Raw genomic sequence first — 18,130 nt, forward strand, 5'->3', positions numbered from 1 at the left:
TTCGTATAGTATAGTGACCGCTCAGCGATGTGTGTATAGATATACTATATGCAACTTACGGATTTATAAATCATGTCATAGACGAAACCCCTGATACTACAAAATTGCTCCTTTTCACAACTTCGAGCTTGCGCCCAGGGCAGTTCTTCTGAGTTGCTTGGTAGACATATCCAGGTTTTCCGCAGACGACTCCTCTGCTGCGGAAGCAACTTTGAATACCTCCCGGCCAACTGCGTCAGTCATGGTGAGCACGCGAGAGGAGACGGTCGCGCCGTCTCGTCGGTTTTTCCTGTTGTGATGACGTCAGCGAAATATACAAAAAATAGGGAAAGCAGCCTTTTTGATCTTTGTAAAAGAATAAAAAAGAAAAAGAAGGGGAAAAACAAAAGAAGGTGTAGTTACATACCCTTCACGTCGTGACTGGGCTATCAAGCTCATAAAGTCCCACAACTTGCCGCGAGCTAGGATTTTGCCTGTCGACGGATCACGTTCCGGCATCCAGCTGGGAGCGAGTCTCATGGTGGCCGCTTGGCCTGTCGTTGTACCCTTATTTTTCGGCCTTGCGACGACAATGATTCTCTCCTCTTCGAATCGCAGAAATGCGTTCTTAAGGGTCTCTTTATTGACGGCTTCGAAATATGAGAGGTCGCCTTGGTGGTATAGCGTTTTACCCAACTGTTGTTGATAATTAATATCAGGTTTACGTATGTATAGAAATGCAGATTTTTTAGGGGTTTATCGTTACCAGTTGAGCGCTATCCTGAGCCTTTTTCAGATCAACCCAAGCAGACTTGGGGCCATTATTGAGGGGTGGAGTTAGCCCCATTAGTGATACAGCTCCAAGCCAACTTGCTTCGATAAAAGGCCAGATTAAGAAGCAATAGAAATCAAAGTTTTCTCTGCCGCATTGCCGTTCCTCGAAACTTAACTCGATATATGTCGGTACGCCAGAGGAGTCTCTAGTGATTTTTATTACATTATCTCGTTCAAGTCCATTAAGTGTCTTCTCGAGATTGTGGGCTAAGCCGTCCGGTGGGAAGATAAATTCTCCTCGGAAAAGCTTGAGAACGGGTTAGCTGAATTGTGAAGGCATTATACTTACTCTCAAAGGAATGAAAGCATAAGGATATCTTCTTACCTGGGATAAGAACGTCACCTGGGTAACTAAGTCGTCATAACTGCTTCGTTGGTTCATTGGGCCACCCCCTTGCTTTACACGGGCATACATTGCGGCGGACACGAGCGCTTCGGTGATGAAGAGGTGAATCGTCATATTCCTGTAGAAAGAGAGCTGGAATCGGTCCACAGCGTAGAAAGTCGGTTCGGCAAGCCCGCTAATTTCGCCCACTAACTTTGGCCCGAGAACTTCGATGGCTCGATCTACCACTTGTTCCGTCGGAGCCCTGTAAAAATGTGCTACTCTTCCGCCCTTAACACGAACCCGTTCGCAAAGCCAATTGACGCGGCGTACAAGTTCAGTTTTACCAACGCCACGCCCTCGGAGAGTGAGGAGAACTGTTCCAACGAGCGCTGTCGGCATCACGACGGAGACACCATTAATGTCTGACAGAACGCGATATCCTAAGGTTCGGAGGAGGCGTCCTCTTTCCGCAACCCCCATTTTCACTTGTATTACGCTATTATTAGGGAGATTATATATTCTAGCACACTGTTCCGCGACGAATGCTTTTAGGCTCCATGGCTCGTGGAATCTGACGTCAACTCTGCCGAGCTTGAGTGACAGGACAGACGAAGAATTAAGGAAATCCAATAAATTTTCCTTTTGTTTCGGTTGACCAAGGAGTTCACTTATATATGATCTGACCAGTAGCTGATTTTAGCATATGCTTTTCTTCAAGGCGCTTGTAGTTTGAATATATATACATACTCAGTCTCGATAACCTTATCGTACTGCGTGCTCACTGGGCAGATGATTGCGTCTTCGACTCGACCGGAGGCAACGCTATCCAAGATAAAGCTGAGGATGCCGAATTTCGGCGTTAGGAGTTTCCCCGTCCTCGACCGACCGCCCTCCACGAAACATTCAAAATTGAAGCCTTCTTTTAGAAGGGTATCGACATAAGCCTGTACAAGCGTATGGTACAAGGGATCATCCCCAAATGTCCGACGGATCCACATTGCGCCTAGACATATTGTTAGTTCGTAGGAGAGACAATACATGGGATGGGGGCTGCTAGGAACTGTATAACATACCTGTATGTTGCAAGAAATTCCCGAGTAAAGGAATATTCAAATTATCTCCAGCCACAACCACGGGTAATCCAATTCCCAGACGGTAGCAAATAAGCTGCAGGGATACATAATCTACATGGGATCTGTGGCAGGGCAAAAATACAATAGACTGCTTGTTTTTTGCTGCAGTTTGCGCGACCGACCTGAGACGGAGGACTTCCTCACTCGAAACGTGAATCCCTAAAAATCCTAGATAAGTATTCTTATATTTTTGGGCTTCAAGTAGAACCAAAAAAGAAACGTACCTTGATGATAAGCTCGCGTAAGCAACTGTGTACAAAGATAATACGCTCCCCGTACAAAATTCTTGCTTTCCATTTTGCAAATCATATTCTCCATCATCGTATCGACGACCTCTTTTAAATTGGACTCAATCTCGTTCTTCCGTCTTATTCGATGGCCATCGCCATCTTTCGACTGTGCGGAGTCCAGCAATCCTTGCTCTTCTTCCACCTGCGATCGTAGCTCCGCCAGTTCAGTAATCTTCGCCTTCAATAACGGATTACTCATAATATTTGACTTCATTTTCTCGGAGAAACCAGGATAGAATATGGGCTGGCCAATAACGTTATCGTAGGCTCGCCATCCTGTTCCTGACACAAACAAGCTGACTTCGCGCATGAACTCAAAGGGATTCTCTCGGAAGCGTGCCATGTTCCGCACCAGCTTCCGTTCAGTAATGCCATCTTCGACATCTGGACCGCCAGTGAATCCTGTAGGATGTACAGTGACCCGATCTCCGACAATCTCTAGATCTGGGGCCATACGGCCCCCATCCTTTGAAGAAGACATGATGCTACCTCTGTGTTGTGGAAGCTATCAAATGCTCAGAAAACGGGTGTCAGCTTGGCTTCGGAGAGAGGCGGCCGCCATAGTCCGCGTATTGAGCAGCCTCAACGTGCAAGGTCGAAAGAAACCGACTCTCTCCTTTTTAAGAAGAGCCTACCTCAGGAGACGCGAACTGTTGAGCTTTCTTGGGTCACTTTGGTCCTCTCTAATGCCTCGGCTGTTTAGTCACATGACATTCTCGGCAAAAGCCATGACCTGCTTTGAATGAATGATATCCACTGACGATATCTAGCAACGACATCTGCGAATGACATCTACCGATGATATTAATATGACTTCGCACTTTTGCTCCGTCCTGCCCAACTGCATGCTTCATGAAGTTCCTGCGATAGAGTGTTGTGCCTGAGCTGTTCAACCCTTTGAAGCAATTAATGATGCCTTTCATTCCCGGGATTTAGAGGTTCGTTTGCCCACCCCTAGAAGGGGGTTGCTGGAGGCAGGCTGCCCCTAGTATTTATAAATTCTCACTGAGATGCAGATAATGTTTGTAGAATGTATCATTCAGAGAATGATACATAAATATAGTATGACTAGTGACTGATTGCTTGAGATAATGCTCTCCTTGCTGTAGGCTACATCCTTACAGAGTTGACAATAATTGTGAAAAGCATGGTCTCATGAATGAATCCACCACTATTCAGGAAACTGAGTCAAAGGCTGTTGAGTAACTATCAACAACTGACTTACTTACGGCCGTACCCTCTGGCCCCAGGGTGAATGGCTAAAGGGCAGAATGGCAACGGGGGGTTGTTTCCCGAATATAAAATGGCGATGCTGGCACGAGAAGAACTAACCTACTAAGTTAACTATTCAGATTGACAAAATGAGCGAGACTCTACGCTCTGTTCTCTTTGGAGAAGGTTGGATTTACAATTCATGAGATGATAGCCAGATTTTGTTCCAGGATGGCACAGGCACAGTGAGTATTTCTATTTCATATTCCCAGGATCTGGAAAAGAGGTAGCGGGCTAAATGTTGGCCAAATTAATATGCCGGGCAGAACTGAATATCTGGATTGCCACCGAGTTCGATTGGAAGCCTTTAAACCCGGAGTGCCTTGACCAGGTCATCAGATACCAAAAGACCACACTGAGGCACACATTTCTTGTACTCTATATCTGACGATATCGACTACGGATTCACCATCCAGACGCTAATAGGATGATTGCTAATAACATGATGTCTAAAAAGAACTTAATACATTTGCTCCACAACTAAAAGTTTAATCATGTTCACTACTGACCTGAAAAAAAAGGCTCACGGATACTTGTAATACAAAAATCAACCCCCGATTCCATGGATGAAGATAAATCCCAGAATCACCATAATAGAAATAGGGAACTCCCATAAGCATCTCCTCAGATTGGTTGGACCATGGACCTAGCCATCTCGAGCTTAGCACTGTCCACAATACCTCTGTCCACAAGTTTAGCAATCACTCGGACGGTCCAGCCTTGACAATTTTCCACAACAGCCTGTCGATTTACTGCTCTCGGAGGGGGTTCATTCTCAGCCACCTGTTTTACAATGAGCGCCTGTTTGTCCGTGACGACGGCAAGGTTGTATGCATTTGAGAAAGACGCCGACTGGAGGATGTTGGTTGGGCCGGGTGAAGGTTGATAACTCATGCATTCAGCATCTCCTTTGACTTGGTAAACTGGGCCGGGTTCGTTTTCGCGGGCGACAAAGAGTGACCAATGCTGGGGTTCGCCGTCAGCTTGATTCTCCTGGATAAGCAAGAGGCGCAGTGCACGGTCTAGTGTAGGCAAGTTGCTTTCGAGTTCCTCGGATTCGATCCATTGTTGCGTCCCCCTTTTGCGCCTGAACTCACGGCCGTTGAACACGCAATATTCGGAAAAGCCGACGGACTTGAAAGGAGTGCCTGGGGGTGGATAGTTACTCATCCGGTAAAGCATTAGCACTAAGACACGAATATTCATGATATGGATGCGGTCAAAGGGCCACAATCTTTGAGGAAATATTTTAAAGCCTTGGATGTATATTTGTGTAATCTTTAAGATGAACGTTGGAACTTTTGCACCTGCGAAGGGACAGTAAATCAGAGGCCATTCTCAGTCCTTTTATATCTGTATTCCTCCGCTCATCATCGTGGCAGGATTGATAATAACACAGCGGTTACAGAGTATAGGCGCCCCCAACTCATCTCAGAGCTGAGGAATCTTGAAGCCGCCAATATACGCTCTTGCCATCTGTAAGAGCATGGGAGCATTGAGTAGGCTACTGATCCGTACCTTAGCATCAGAAGGCGTTAGAGCCCCTGGACGTTTCATCACAGAGAGTCATGAGTCAATCGCGCTTTCTTAGTGGAATGGACTTCCACCATTTCTGGTTGCATCGCATGCATGAATTCCGTCGCACTCCGAATCGGCGGTTAGAATGAGGGGAGGCTCGCAGTGGTTGTTGGCTGGGACGGGAAAACAAATATTCCGAACGTCTCGAGCCTGGTTCCGTTCTGGTTGTTCAAGTCGCTCGCAACATATTGGTTGATGGGCGTCAAATGTTTTAAATCATGCGACGAAGAATAATTCTCTTTCCACTTCTGCGGAAACCAAGGGCAAGTGCCCGAAGCCATGGCGTCCAACGCCTCAATTCCGGCCTTAATAGTGTCCAAATCAGAAAGCACACAAAACCTTGAGGATGGCGTTCCATTTGCATATGAAAATCTCCATGTGGGCGAGACTTATCTCAAGCTGGATAAAACGCTCTTCAGAATTACGCCTGATGCAAAGAAAGGACCGCCATTAGAGGGGGATGTGATTACAGTTCTAAGCAAGCAAGGTGGTCGGTTGGTTCTTGAGCGAGATTATTCTTATGTTTGCAAGGGCGGAACGGCTGTAAGGCGCTTTGAGGTTGAAGCCATGAAGCTGGTAGCAAAGCACACCTCCGTCCCTCTTCCTGAAGTTATTTACAGCCTCATCAGTGATCGCAGTGGCGAGATTGGGATGACAACTATTCCAGGCACTACACTAGAAAGCTTATGGGATAAGTTGAACAGCAAAACAAAAGAGTCTATATGCCATGAGATATGGGATCAAATCGCCAAACTCCGAGAAATCCCACAACCACCTGCCTTAAAACAGTTCTTCCAGTGTCTTGCCGACGGCTCGCCAACTCTCGACCCTCTAATCGAAGACCTGGACCGCTGTGGAACCCCCTTATACACAGACGAAGACATCAGAGCCCGAATCTACCAACGCTACCTGCATTTCGGTGGTCTGCGATATAAAAATGAGCTACCAGACATGCTCCCTCGATCATCCCGTACGGTTTTTACACACGCTGACATTGCCCCACGAAATATCATGGTTGATGACCATTATCGCATTACGGGCATCCTCGACTGGGAGTATGCCGGCTGGTACCCTGATTATTGGGAGTATGCGCAGATCATGAGGCCCGCTTGCCAGACGGGCGATTGGCAGAAATGGATGGATCTCACTGCGCCCCGTAAATGGGATATCTCGGGAATAGCAGCCGCGAGACGAATTCTATTTTGATAACCGCCACAAACTTGCAAATAAATGGTACTGCTACCATTATTTAGCCGACAACACGTGGTTTTGATTGAGAAGTGGTCACCTGTCAACCCATTCGCCCGGTTCATCCATTACGCCCGAGAATTGCTGATTAGTGGCTCAAGATTGTTTAGCTAGAGTTTGATTTCAAAGCTGAACTTGCTGGATAATTTAAGAAGTGACGTTTTGACTCAACGGAGCAAACTTTATTTCAAGACAACAGCTATAAATTGAGATCTTTGCCCAGAGTCTGATGCTTCGAGCAGCGGCTTTCCTCCACAAGACAAAAATAGAGTAAGTGCCATGCCTGGAAAGACGTAGCTCTTACAGAAATAGGAGAATAACCCCCTTCCATCCCGAACAACGTGAGAAAGCTACACGAAATATCAGAGGTCGAGAGGGGAGGCGGGGAAGCAAGGGAGACTGGAGAATAAGTGTGAATAGATGAAATATCTTATTTGTTGTAAATTACAACGAGTTCGGTAGTGTGCAGTACTGTAAAAATTCTCATATCTTTTGAATGATCAGTATGACTACATTTAACAGTAAAATGACACCCCCATGTGGTTTTGAGGTATGCTTTTGATCGCGGGGCCGAAAACGCGGGCATCTTGCAATCACGGTTCATTGGAAACACCCAAGGAGGCCATGCGCCATTACCAAGGTTCCAGAGCGTTTCCAGCTGCGGTTTATATATTTTCCTTTGCATCGGGGACACAGCTCATGCAACTTTCGCTGGCTCAAGTTTTTTTTGGCTGTGTACAAACACCCTCTTTTCTCTCTGCTCTTTGATCTCATCTCCGCCATCTTGTAGTCTCCCGCTCTTCACATCTGCCCCACATAGTACATTGTGGACCTTTACGTTTTGTAATTTGAGTGGCTGTCTGATTCATTTTGTCCTGGCATTTTGTGTTTGCATACAGACACATTTCAGGCGAGTCACCAATTTTTCATAGATCAACAAGGAATACATTTAGACGCCTTCACACGCATTCGAAACGAGTGGAGACCTACCACCGTGATCACTACAATTTGATTGAAATGTTGGTTGTAGTACATTTAATTAAAATGTCTTGTTTTGCTTAAAAATCTGCTATTTGGGCCATAATCTGTGGGATGGTCAATCTTGTTACTGTTGTGGTCGGAGCTTGCTAACTAAATAGGGGTCATCACGTGCGATGGAGGTCCGGCGCATACGCACGTGACAATGCCTCACCATCCATTTCGGGAGCTTGCACCGTTTTCAACATTGATGTTCAACAGCATAAAACTATTTGCGAACAGTGTTACAGAGGACAACAATGCTGTTTGCAATTGTTCATTTTATATGAGCAATGGGGTTTTCCATTGCCCCATAATGTAAAGCTGTATATATCTTACTGTCCCTCCTTTCTCTTCATGTTAATTGTCCAATTTTATTCCATGGCTTCCATTCCTTGACTTTAAACATCCATAAGGTTTATCAAATTCCTACCATGGTTTCACGCTGGCTGAGGAGATTCTCCTGTAGGTCTCTGGCTCTTTCCTCCGATGCTTTGTTCCAATGGCTTACACCGTATAGCAACGCCGTCATGGCGCTCTAACACCCCCAACGGGGCATCCAACACCCGCGAGGCGCCCTTTTCTGTGTTTCGCGATGTGCCCGCGCTGCGGCAATATCGAAAGCAGTTACTTCTGTCCAAGAGAACCGTTGGTTTAGTCCCGACTATGGGTGCCTTACATGATGGCCATCTGTCTCTAATCCGCCAAGCAGCTATCGAAAACACAGATGTGTTTGTTAGTATCTTCGTTAATCCAACCCAATTCGGAGTTAATGAGGATCTGGACAAATATCCAAGGACGTGGGAGGCAGACATCCAAAAATTAAAGGAATTAGATGAAGAGCTGGCACTCGCAAGGACTGGTTCGGCGCGAGGACGCATCTCTGCAATTTTTGCCCCAACGAACAAGGCCATGTATCCGACACTGCCGCCAACATCTGAACTGGATGGATACGGTTCATTCGTTACCATCACGCCTCTAGCGACACTGCTGGAAGGAGCTTCGCGGCCTGTATTTTTTCGTGGAGTGGCCACCGTCTGCATGAAATTATTCAACATTGTAACGCCCGATCGAGTCTATTTTGGCCAAAAGGATGTGCAACAGACTGTCGTAATCAAGCGGATGGTGACGGACTTACATGTCGGGACTGATGTGAAATTGGGACCTACAATACGAGAAGAAGATGGTTTGGCAATGAGCTCGCGGAATGTGATGCTTGGTGCAAGACGACGCAAGGTTGGACTTGTACTGTACCAAGCGCTCAAGGAAGCGGAAAGGGCATACTTGTCGGGCAAGCGCGACCGAGAGGATATCCTGCGACCCGCAAATCGACTTGTGGAGTCCATTGCACGTGAACAGGAAGCCCTGCCACCTTCAGAGCGGGCAACATTCGAGCTCGACTACATTTCGCTCGCAGATGTTGACTCGCTCGAGGAGTTGCAAGTAGTGGATGTCTCAAGAGGTGCCGTCTTAAGTGGTGCTGTGAAAATGCTGCCTATAGAAAGCCCGCAGCCTGGCGAAGATTGTGGGAATAATGGAGGTGATACCCCCGTGAGATTGATTGACAATATTATCATTTGATGCCAGCCTTAAATGATATGGATGGAATGGATGATTTCGGGTGGCAGTTTATTTTGAAATAGACTAGCTATGTTATCTATCGACTGATGAATTTCGGGTAGCCATCTAATGAGATTCTTGAATAATACCATTTCCTTCAAATCATCTGTTTTCCTTCGTGTACGCCTAAACGAGCAGCGAATCTTGGCACAAGTAATTTTTTCTTAGCATGTTTGCTCATTGATCAAACATCATCAGAAAATCTCAAACTCTAATATAATTTTCAACAGAACACACCGCAAATCTGGGTTGGGTAACGGGGTGACGGACGTTTTTCATCTGATATATGTTACCATGGCGGATGGCATGCTATTGAACTTCGATTTGGGTGATGGAGTTGTTAAAACCACGCAGAAGTTCAAGGGCGGAACATGGAAGGATCGGCTATCTATAAAGAAAATTGCGCTGCACCGCCAAAATAAATCCAAAGACCCCAACCACAAGGATCAGGGTCGTGGCGGACAGAAAGATGGGCCGGCGAACCCGAATAGAGTTGAGATATCATCTCCTCGACCTCCCAAGCGGCAGAAAGTCGACGGCGATTTTAAACCGTATTCGGTGCCATCGCTTCGAGCGAGCGGCCACATCCCTACGTCTACGAAACTCGGTAACAGTAATGACAGTGGTAATACCCAAGGCAACCAAGCTCACAAGAACCAGAATCAACCGCGCGAAGTCATTTCCTCTCTTTTCTCCTTCAATCCCACTCCTGTTTCTGCCGTCGAGCCACCGAAGCCAGAAGGAGCTGAGCCCGCCAAGCCCTCCAATGCACCCCTCATCGACGGAATTGATACATTCACCTCCTTGGGACTATCCCAAACGCTCGCAGCGCATCTAATGACAAAACTTGAACTTAAAGCACCGACGGCTGTTCAGAAAAGAGCTATATCTCAATTGCTGAAGGAAGAGTGCGATGCGTTCATACAAGCCCAAACCGGGTCGGGGAAAACCCTAGCATATCTACTTCCATTGGTTCAGCGGCTGATTAATTTGTCAAGAACCAACGAGGAGGCTTTCGAGCGGGCGAACCAAGACTCATCAGATAACACTGCTGTGCACAGAGACTCGGGACTTTTTGCGATCATCCTTGCCCCTACGAGAGAATTATGCAAGCAAATATTCGTTGTGCTGGAGCAATTGTTGCGCTGTGCGCATTGGATAGTTGCGGGTACGGTTATTGGTGGAGAGAAGAAGAAGTCTGAAAAGGCAAGGTTGAGGAAGGGGTTGAATATTCTCGTTGCTACGCCTGGTCGGTTAGCTGACCATTTGGAAAATACAAAGGTGCTGGATGTGAGTAATGTTAGGTGGTTGGTCCTTGATGAGGGAGATAGGCTTATGGATTTGGGTTTTGAAGAGGAGATTCAAAAAATTGTGAGGAAGTTGGATGAGAGGCAGAGATCAAAGGGAATCCCTGGTCTGCCTACCAAGAGAGTTACAATATTGTGCTCCGCAACTTTGAAAATGAATGTGCAGCGGTTGGGGGATATCAGTCTCAAAGACGCTGTGCATGTCCAAGCTGACCCGGATGACGAAGATGGAGAAATGAAAGTGAAAAGTACTGGTAGTAACCCTGAGTTTTCGGTACCTGCACAACTTAAACAATCCTACGCTGTGGTTGCTGCCAAGTTACGACTTGTTACCCTCACGGCGTTGATGAAACGGACATTTTCCAGGAAAGGTTCTGTTATGAAAACAATAATTTTCGTTTCTTGTGCGGATTCCGTGGATTTCCATTTCGAGGTTTTCTCCAGGCAAGATTCTGACAACAAAAGTGGAGAGAAAGAGGCCAAAACTACTAAAGCTTCACCGCCCGACACCAAACCAGCATCTATCCATGGCACAATTGCGAAATCAACAGCTTTTTCGAACCCTACCAATCCAGTTACAATATATAAACTTCATGGTTCACTTCCTCAACATATCAGAACTTCAACTCTCTCTGCTTTCTCCCGACAAAGTGAAGCAGCTGTTCTCATCTGCACTGATGTTGCGGCTCGCGGCCTTGACCTGCCAAACGTCGATTTCGTAGTCGAATACGACCCCGCCTTCAGTTCAGATGATCACCTCCACCGAATAGGCCGAACCGCAAGATTGGGACGCGACGGCAGAGCCCACATATTCCTCCTTCCCGGCAACGAAGAGAAATATGTCGAAACTCTAAAACAGGGTTATCGAGACAGCGGCGCTAAGATTTCCCACACGGATGTGAACGAGACGTTGAAACGTGGCTTTGGTGGAAACACTGAAACGACGAGCAAGGGCTGGGAAGACAAAGCAACAGAATGGCAGCTTGACGTCGAGCGCTGGGCGCTTGAGAACCCGACCGTCCTCGAGATGGCCAGACGAGCGTACCAGTCTCATATCCGTGCTTATGCGACACATATTGCCAGTGAACGGGACATGTTTAACATCAAGGATCTCCATTTAGGCCATTTGGCGAAGAGCTTTGCGCTGCGCGATAGACCCGCTAAGATCAATGTGCCTGGTCTTCGACCTGGTAAAGAAGATACAAAGAGGGAATTCAAGGCTGACAGGAAGGGCACTAGGGATGGCGTGCAAGTCAACAACGCCACAAGTGCCTCTGATGCGGTACGCAAAATGCGGGAGAAAGTAAAGGAGCATATGGCAGGCGCGAATGAATTTAATATCGCGTAGAATAATGGCTAAGGTTAGTTGCTAGCGTTAGTGCCGAAGTTCATTTTTTCATATCATAATATTAAAGTAGAAGAAAAAAATCAATAAATTGCATAAAATCAATAAATATCCCACAACGATATCTTTCCGTCTTTCGATCCGGCCGCAAGCCAATGTGTAAATTGTGCCTTGCGGCTTCGTTGCTCTTTTATTTCCGCTAGCGATCTGGGCTGATTGGCAAGGTTAACCGCTATGTTTTCCGTTTTTGTATGTGCATCGACAGCACTGTCAGCCCCCGCCTTCATGTTACCTATATGGATGATGGCACCCCTTTCCAAAGCAGCATTATTATTTTCGCCATTTTTATTCGGGCTCGCAATATCGGCAAACGCAACCGCATAACAGCCCCCATGGTGCCACTTCAAAACCGCCAACTCCCGCATACTTTTGCACGAGTAGACCCGAATCCTCCCATCCCACCCGGCCGTAGCAAATATTTTCGCATCATTGCGTATTCGTAAACTTTGTTGACCTGCATGTTTCGTGTTCAAAACTTTGAGTGGCGAATGCGTGCTTTCTGAAGTCGGCTCATATGCTGAATTAGAAGTGGTAGCGATGGGATGTTTAGCAAGAATTGCGTCTGCGGAGGATGATAAGAAGAAAGGATCTTTTTGTTTCTCCAAGGGGGAGAGAGCGAAGGAAAGAACTGGTTGAGAATGTGGATGGTTGATATATAGTCTTTCCCATCTCCATGATGGCCAATCACTGCTTCCTTTTTCAACAGCATCTGGTGACCTTTCCCTATGTATCATAACCCGGCCATCTTCATAGCCAGATAAGAGACATAAATTCCCTTGGGGCGTTCTGAAAAGCTCAAGAGCCATGACCATTCCCGTGTTTATTGATGGATCAGGAGATATTGTCGATACGCGCTTTTCGGACGGTAAGTGGAAAATATCTATCCCGCCAGAATTAAGGGCGTTGGGCACGGCGAGGAAGAAAATATGTGGCCTATTCGAACTTCCAATTTCTGGAAACCCAGTATCTTCTGTACTGGGACTTATCTGAGAACTGCGAGGTAGCTCATCTGACGTCAAGCTTTCATCTGGGAATATGCGACATAGTGCAAATGCACAAAAATTCAACGCATTCACGGATATCGAATGAAACAGCCAAGGTTCATTTAATGGATGAGCACTCTTTGACTCATCAACGGGTAATTCTTTGCCCAATCCTTCTTCATCAGCGAAATTGAAACGCCAAACTCGGAGCTTATGATCTCGGCCATGTCTATTCGTACCATGTCAGAATTGTACAGCAAAATATATCAACAGTCTAATCTGGAACAATGTGTAATAGTAATATAGAGCATAGATTCAAAAAGCACAAGGTGGAGTAATATGAGTAACATACGTAAATAGCCATCTTTCACTCCCACCTCCTTCTCCCGCACTTTTTGCATCCTGCTTTGAGCTGAACTCAACTCCTTCAACCCCAAGTATAGCAGACCCATGGGCTCTCCACGAAGCAACAGCTCGTTTCGTCCTCATATTCCACACAACTACCCAGCCTTCCGCATCGCCAGAGATAAGTCTTGAGTTCCCGCTATAGAAACGAAGGGCGTGGATTGGCGACCCATGGCCACGCAAAATGTATGTTGGAGTGGCAGACGGCAGTTTTCCCGTTGTCTGCTCGGTCTCACATAGAACAGACAATGGGTTTGAGGATGCTGAAGGTGTTATCATGTTAAGTTTGCAATGAATATCGGAATAACTGATAATTTCATCTTATGACGTTGTGAACATTTCACAGCATTTTTTGTTCTGGACATGATCTTATCTTATCAGATCACTATCTGTGGTTGAAATAACCATTTAAATCGCCGCTAAATCGGTTTAGGAAGACCCATCCTTGGGCAATGAAACCCCCGCAGATCTGTAGACGTTTCCCGAGGTCCAGTTATCTTCGAAGAGATGCTTATTCTGTCCGTCCATAGTATTGAGAACCAGTTATCTGATATATGCGGTATGGCTTAACTGAAGTGTGGTGTCATTGACTGTTCTTAGCTGTCTATTGTCTTGAACAATAAAGCCCTGTACTCACAGCAGGCATATCTGATCCCGGATGCGATTTACACACAGACCTCAGTATATTGGACCAGCTCTCAATCTATCTATTTTGTGGAATTCGGCTTCTTCGTTATTGCCTCATACATACACCGCTACCTATTGCCCTAGGATACATCACACGTATATAAACATGGTTTCTCACCAACATGTCCATCCTCCCTTATCCAAAGCCCCTTGGCGGCCCCTCTTCCAATGCCACATATCAATTCTCACTTCCCCCGAGTTTTCTTTAGCTACTGTCTATAGAAATAGTAGCGGTTCCGTCCACCCTCGCGTGCGCACGTGCGTATTTCGTGGATTTTGGACTGAACTTGATTTGCGAGAGACGGCTAAGGAACTTCTCCTAAAAGACGAGGAAAGTAATAGGGGTGGGATAAATCCCAACATATTCGAAAGTGACTTGTTGACATTTACAACTGATATCAGAATGGAAAAAATTGCTCAAATGGCTTCCACTGACGGAACCGATCGCGGAAATGGAGGTAGCGGCGGAGGCCCGATTGAAGCTGTCTTTTGGGTCAAAGATGCTATGACGCAGTGGAGGATTAAAGGCAGGGCATTTGTTATTGGAAATGAAAGCTGTGACGCAGGCGAATTGTGGTCGCGAGAGAATATTCAGCGATGGGTACGACGTAGAGAAGGCAGCGCGGAAGAGGATATAACGAGATGGACTTGGGAAAAGGAGATTACGGCTAATTTTGCGAATCTGAGCCCCACGATGAGAGGTGAGTGTCAGGCGTGGGAAGGTTTCTTTCTCATGCCTCTTCTTATTTCTACTTCATTTCCTACGTTATTGCCGTGAGTTACATACAACCAATTGTTTGTTCTGCATGCAACATGCCTGATTACTGGAGTGATTACCCATTCCTTTACATATCTAGCCAGCCAAAAATGAAAGAGAGAAAACATTCCTTTTCACCCAGATGCTTAATCTAACTACCCTTGTTATCTCTCCTTTTTTCGCAAATGGACAGCGTATGGACAGGCAATCAACCTCGCACCATATCAATGAATCATCATTCTAATAAAAAAACATAGGCTCTTTCAAAAACCCATCTCCTGGAACACCGAGATCGGAGCCACCAAGTGATCCTTCGCTCAAGCTTGGCCTAACATTGGATGACATTCACGATCCGGTGGCAAGAGCGAATTTCCGTGTCGTTGTCATTGTCCCTGAAGAGGTTGAGAGTGTCGATTTGACATATCCTGAAAATTTCAAGAGGATGAGGTGGACTCTAACCAAACGCATTGAGAAAAATGAAGACTCTGGCGAAGCTGGCGTCGCTACTTGGGAAGAGACTGAACTTTGGCCCTGATAAGAGATGACTATTCTTCGTTTGATATAGGCATGAAGAGAAACACTCGTATTCTCCGGAGAGTATAGGGAGGTGGAGATGGACTGTGAGAAAGATAACAATCCCGATTGAGACATCCACTCTTCACCTCTGTTACGTCCAAGCATGGCTACAGATACCAGCCATCCCATTCAGCAAAAAAGGTCTTCCTATCATGAGTCCGGAGTAATATTTCTTTGTGTGGACACGGCCAAAATAGCCTAGCATTGTGTTCCTGTCATACCCCTTCTCATCTTATGAAGCCTAAAGAACTTCACTGACATTAACTAAATTTATGATTGCTTCTAGAAGTGTATCGTTGCCTACATTTTTCCAGCGCTGTTCTACTTCACAAATCCTTAACTCAATCCTCTTGATATCGGAAAGAAGCCAGACCCCTTTTGTCATATTCCTTTCTTTCTTCACCACCCAGCAAACAAGCCCTAACCTACAATCAAATACAATAGGAACTCATTGGCCTCTCTTTCCCAACTACAAGCCATATTCCCTCCGACAAAGCCTTTCTCCTTACCTTTTACGCGCATTTGCAAACCTGCATCTGGCTTCTTTCATACACGATGATTTACGGAATTAGACATCCTGCGTCGGCTTGCAGCCCGACACGCAGTCATGTCCCTACCACCTGAGGCCAGCAGTCTCAAAACTAGGACAATCCAGACCTATTTCAAGACCAGTAGCCATTCCTCCCCTGAACTACTTCCGTTCTTTCTTACCAAAGGTCATGGGGATAACCAATATCTACCATATCATGGTAAACCCTTAGAAAAGGCAGTATCCCCCATTCTCGTTCCCTCATTCGACCCACCATTACACGTACAAATATTATCATAAAATACCTTTTTCCTCAGCCTTCTTCCCCTCCATACGCCTTCAAGAAGCTGTTCACAATTATCAGAAACCAAAACATGTGGAGTTGCAGTGATACCGAACCGGAAGAAGACGACACCATGGCCCGTCGATGTTCATATTGCGGGCGTTTTGGTAACCCTGAGAGCATTAACGAGGAGACTGGCCTCTGCCACAAATGCAATAAAGACATACAGCCTTCATCAAAGAGTGGTGTTGCTTCTCTTGCTGGCAAGAGCGGTGAAGGCCCAAGCAAGGTAGCCGCAGCAGTCATGTTGCAAATGGCAGCGGTAGATGTCAGTGACGATTCAAGCTCCGCTGGAAGTATCACCTCCATTCACTCTGATCAGGACCACGATGACGAGGATAATTCCTGTGTCGACAGAAATGGAGATGGGAACGAGAGCAAAAATACGAAGCCCAATAGCCAGGAGCTCAGGAGCCGTGGCAGTAGCAATGTGTCTAGCAACCAGGAAATAGAATCTGAACTGTGTGCGCGATGTTGGAAAAACCCATCGACAACCATCCTATACAATACACCTATATGCGGCGAATGCTATCAGATTGCACAGGAGAAGCGGGTAAGGATATTCCTCTGCAGTCTGCATTGCCATACTCATTCAAAGAGCTAACACAGCTCCCAATTCCAATACACACAGGAACACACTAAAGGGACAAAGGTGAGAACGGAACAAATTTCGAAAAGTTTCAACATGAGCACTGTTGCCTTTTCTATTTTTCATCCCCCTTTTCCCTGCTCCTATGCTCCACAATCTTGATTGTCATGAGGAGAAAGGGAGCGGAGCCTCCCTCAGCCAACAGGTGGCGAAAAGACGGCTAAGACGGTTTCCTAACAACCAGAAACGCTTCCAACCGCCGACCCCTGACCTCCAGCCCGGAAAAAGACTGACGCGGGTCTGCGACTCGTGTCGCCGGAAGCGAAAGCGGTGCCAGCATCGCCGCGTGGTGGACGAGAACGATCGTAAGTATAAATAATAGCTATTTCACACATACACATACCCTCAGATTCACAACAAAACAGAAAAAAGAAAAGAAAAGAACAAGAAAAAAAGCAAAAAGCAAGAACCGAGGACATTGCTCACACAAAAGCGAAATAAACAGCTGATGCGGACTTCCGAAAGCGGTCGAGGAAGGTACAAACATCGACCGTGACGAACGGCCGTGAGGGGAGGAGTAGAACTAGCTCATCCTCCGTGATCGAAGTCAATGACACGGGCATGTGAGCTCGAAACTCTTTCTCAATAATACCTTACCTAATCCTGTTCTCTAACCGCATGCATGTATGTAAATACATATAGTCATTGTGTCGGAAACAGAACAAGACGCCATTGCCGCTCCACGCACCCGCGATACTACCACCATAGGCACAGGCACAGGCACAGGCACATCCACAAGAACAGTCAGCACGTCTTCTGACAAAGGAGCCTCCATGACGACAATAGCCGTGGATAGCAAAGGATGTTCCACCAGTAGCCTGCAGCGGGCGGTCGAGGAGTCTGTCCACGTCGTGTTCTCTAGGGAGATGGATAGACTGGTGGGAGCGGCGGAGGAGAAGCTGTCAGACGCTGCCGTCGCGCTTGACGATATCAAGGGGCATATGACAGCGTGGTTGGAGCGTGTAAACGAGGGTATATAGCACCCTTACTCTTATTTCCTCCTTCGTGTTTCATTCCGTACCAAGGGGTTGGTGGAGATGTATGACGAGAAATGCTGATCGCGTTTTCTTTTTGGAGGTTAGATCGGGGTAGATCCCGGTTGGCAAAGGAGGAAAAACGGGACTGAAGCAGGGGCTTGCCTTTTTATTTTGGCTTTGCGTTATGTTTGTTCGGTTGGTTCATTTCTGGTG

General features: G+C 46.4%; 8 protein-coding genes across 8 annotated transcripts; 5 read left to right on the plus strand and 3 right to left on the minus strand.

Annotated features, from left to right (window-relative positions):
- Positions 1-114: 114 nt before the first annotated feature.
- On the minus strand, positions 115-3,045 carry HCBG_04892 (male sterility protein; the record flags this gene model as incomplete). Its single annotated transcript, XM_045431941.1, has 7 exons — positions 115-289; positions 407-675; positions 746-1,060; positions 1,139-1,808; positions 1,889-2,144; positions 2,215-2,433; positions 2,499-3,045. 7 exons carry the CDS (start codon positions 3,043-3,045, stop codon positions 115-117), a joined length of 2,451 nt encoding a protein of 816 aa, XP_045287153.1.
- Positions 3,046-4,460: 1,415 nt separating this feature from the next.
- Positions 4,461-5,042, minus strand: HCBG_04893 (uncharacterized protein; the record flags this gene model as incomplete). The annotated part of the gene is made up of 1 exon (XM_045431942.1): positions 4,461-5,042. The coding sequence occupies one exon, from the start codon at positions 5,040-5,042 to the stop codon at positions 4,461-4,463; it is 582 nt and encodes a 193-aa protein (XP_045287154.1).
- A 651-nt stretch (positions 5,043-5,693) lies between these two features.
- On the plus strand, positions 5,694-6,620 carry HCBG_04894 (phosphotransferase enzyme family protein; the record flags this gene model as incomplete). Its single annotated transcript, XM_045431943.1, has 1 exon — positions 5,694-6,620. The coding sequence occupies one exon, from the start codon at positions 5,694-5,696 to the stop codon at positions 6,618-6,620; it is 927 nt and encodes a 308-aa protein (XP_045287155.1).
- Positions 6,621-7,904: 1,284 nt separating this feature from the next.
- Positions 7,905-9,403, plus strand: HCBG_04895 (pantoate-beta-alanine ligase; the record flags this gene model as incomplete). Its single annotated transcript, XM_045431944.1, has 2 exons — positions 7,905-8,144; positions 8,200-9,403. 2 exons carry the CDS (start codon positions 8,114-8,116, stop codon positions 9,258-9,260), a joined length of 1,092 nt encoding a protein of 363 aa, XP_045287156.1.
- A 190-nt stretch (positions 9,404-9,593) lies between these two features.
- HCBG_04896 (ATP-dependent RNA helicase DBP7) lies at positions 9,594-11,954 on the plus strand (the record flags this gene model as incomplete). The annotated part of the gene is made up of 1 exon (XM_045431945.1): positions 9,594-11,954. The coding sequence occupies one exon, from the start codon at positions 9,594-9,596 to the stop codon at positions 11,952-11,954; it is 2,361 nt and encodes a 786-aa protein (XP_045287157.1).
- On the minus strand, positions 10,983-13,678 carry HCBG_04897 (WD domain-containing protein; the record flags this gene model as incomplete). Its single annotated transcript, XM_045431946.1, has 3 exons — positions 10,983-11,962; positions 12,047-13,223; positions 13,347-13,678. 2 exons carry the CDS (start codon positions 13,676-13,678, stop codon positions 12,053-12,055), a joined length of 1,503 nt encoding a protein of 500 aa, XP_045287158.1.
- Positions 13,679-14,507: 829 nt separating this feature from the next.
- On the plus strand, positions 14,508-15,759 carry HCBG_04898 (uncharacterized protein; the record flags this gene model as incomplete). Its single annotated transcript, XM_045431947.1, has 4 exons — positions 14,508-14,787; positions 15,101-15,290; positions 15,409-15,463; positions 15,706-15,759. 4 exons carry the CDS (start codon positions 14,508-14,510, stop codon positions 15,757-15,759), a joined length of 579 nt encoding a protein of 192 aa, XP_045287159.1.
- Positions 15,760-16,364: 605 nt separating this feature from the next.
- Positions 16,365-18,066, plus strand: HCBG_04899 (uncharacterized protein; the record flags this gene model as incomplete). Its single annotated transcript, XM_045431948.1, has 6 exons — positions 16,365-16,844; positions 16,923-16,943; positions 17,053-17,245; positions 17,386-17,445; positions 17,583-17,912; positions 18,023-18,066. 6 exons carry the CDS (start codon positions 16,365-16,367, stop codon positions 18,064-18,066), a joined length of 1,128 nt encoding a protein of 375 aa, XP_045287160.1.
- Between the last annotated feature and the right edge of the window lie 64 nt (positions 18,067-18,130).

Source organism: Histoplasma capsulatum, assembly GCF_000150115.1.
Source record: "Histoplasma capsulatum G186AR genomic scaffold supercont2.6, whole genome shotgun sequence".
Taxonomy (NCBI): Eukaryota; Fungi; Ascomycota; class Eurotiomycetes; order Onygenales; family Ajellomycetaceae; genus Histoplasma; species Histoplasma capsulatum.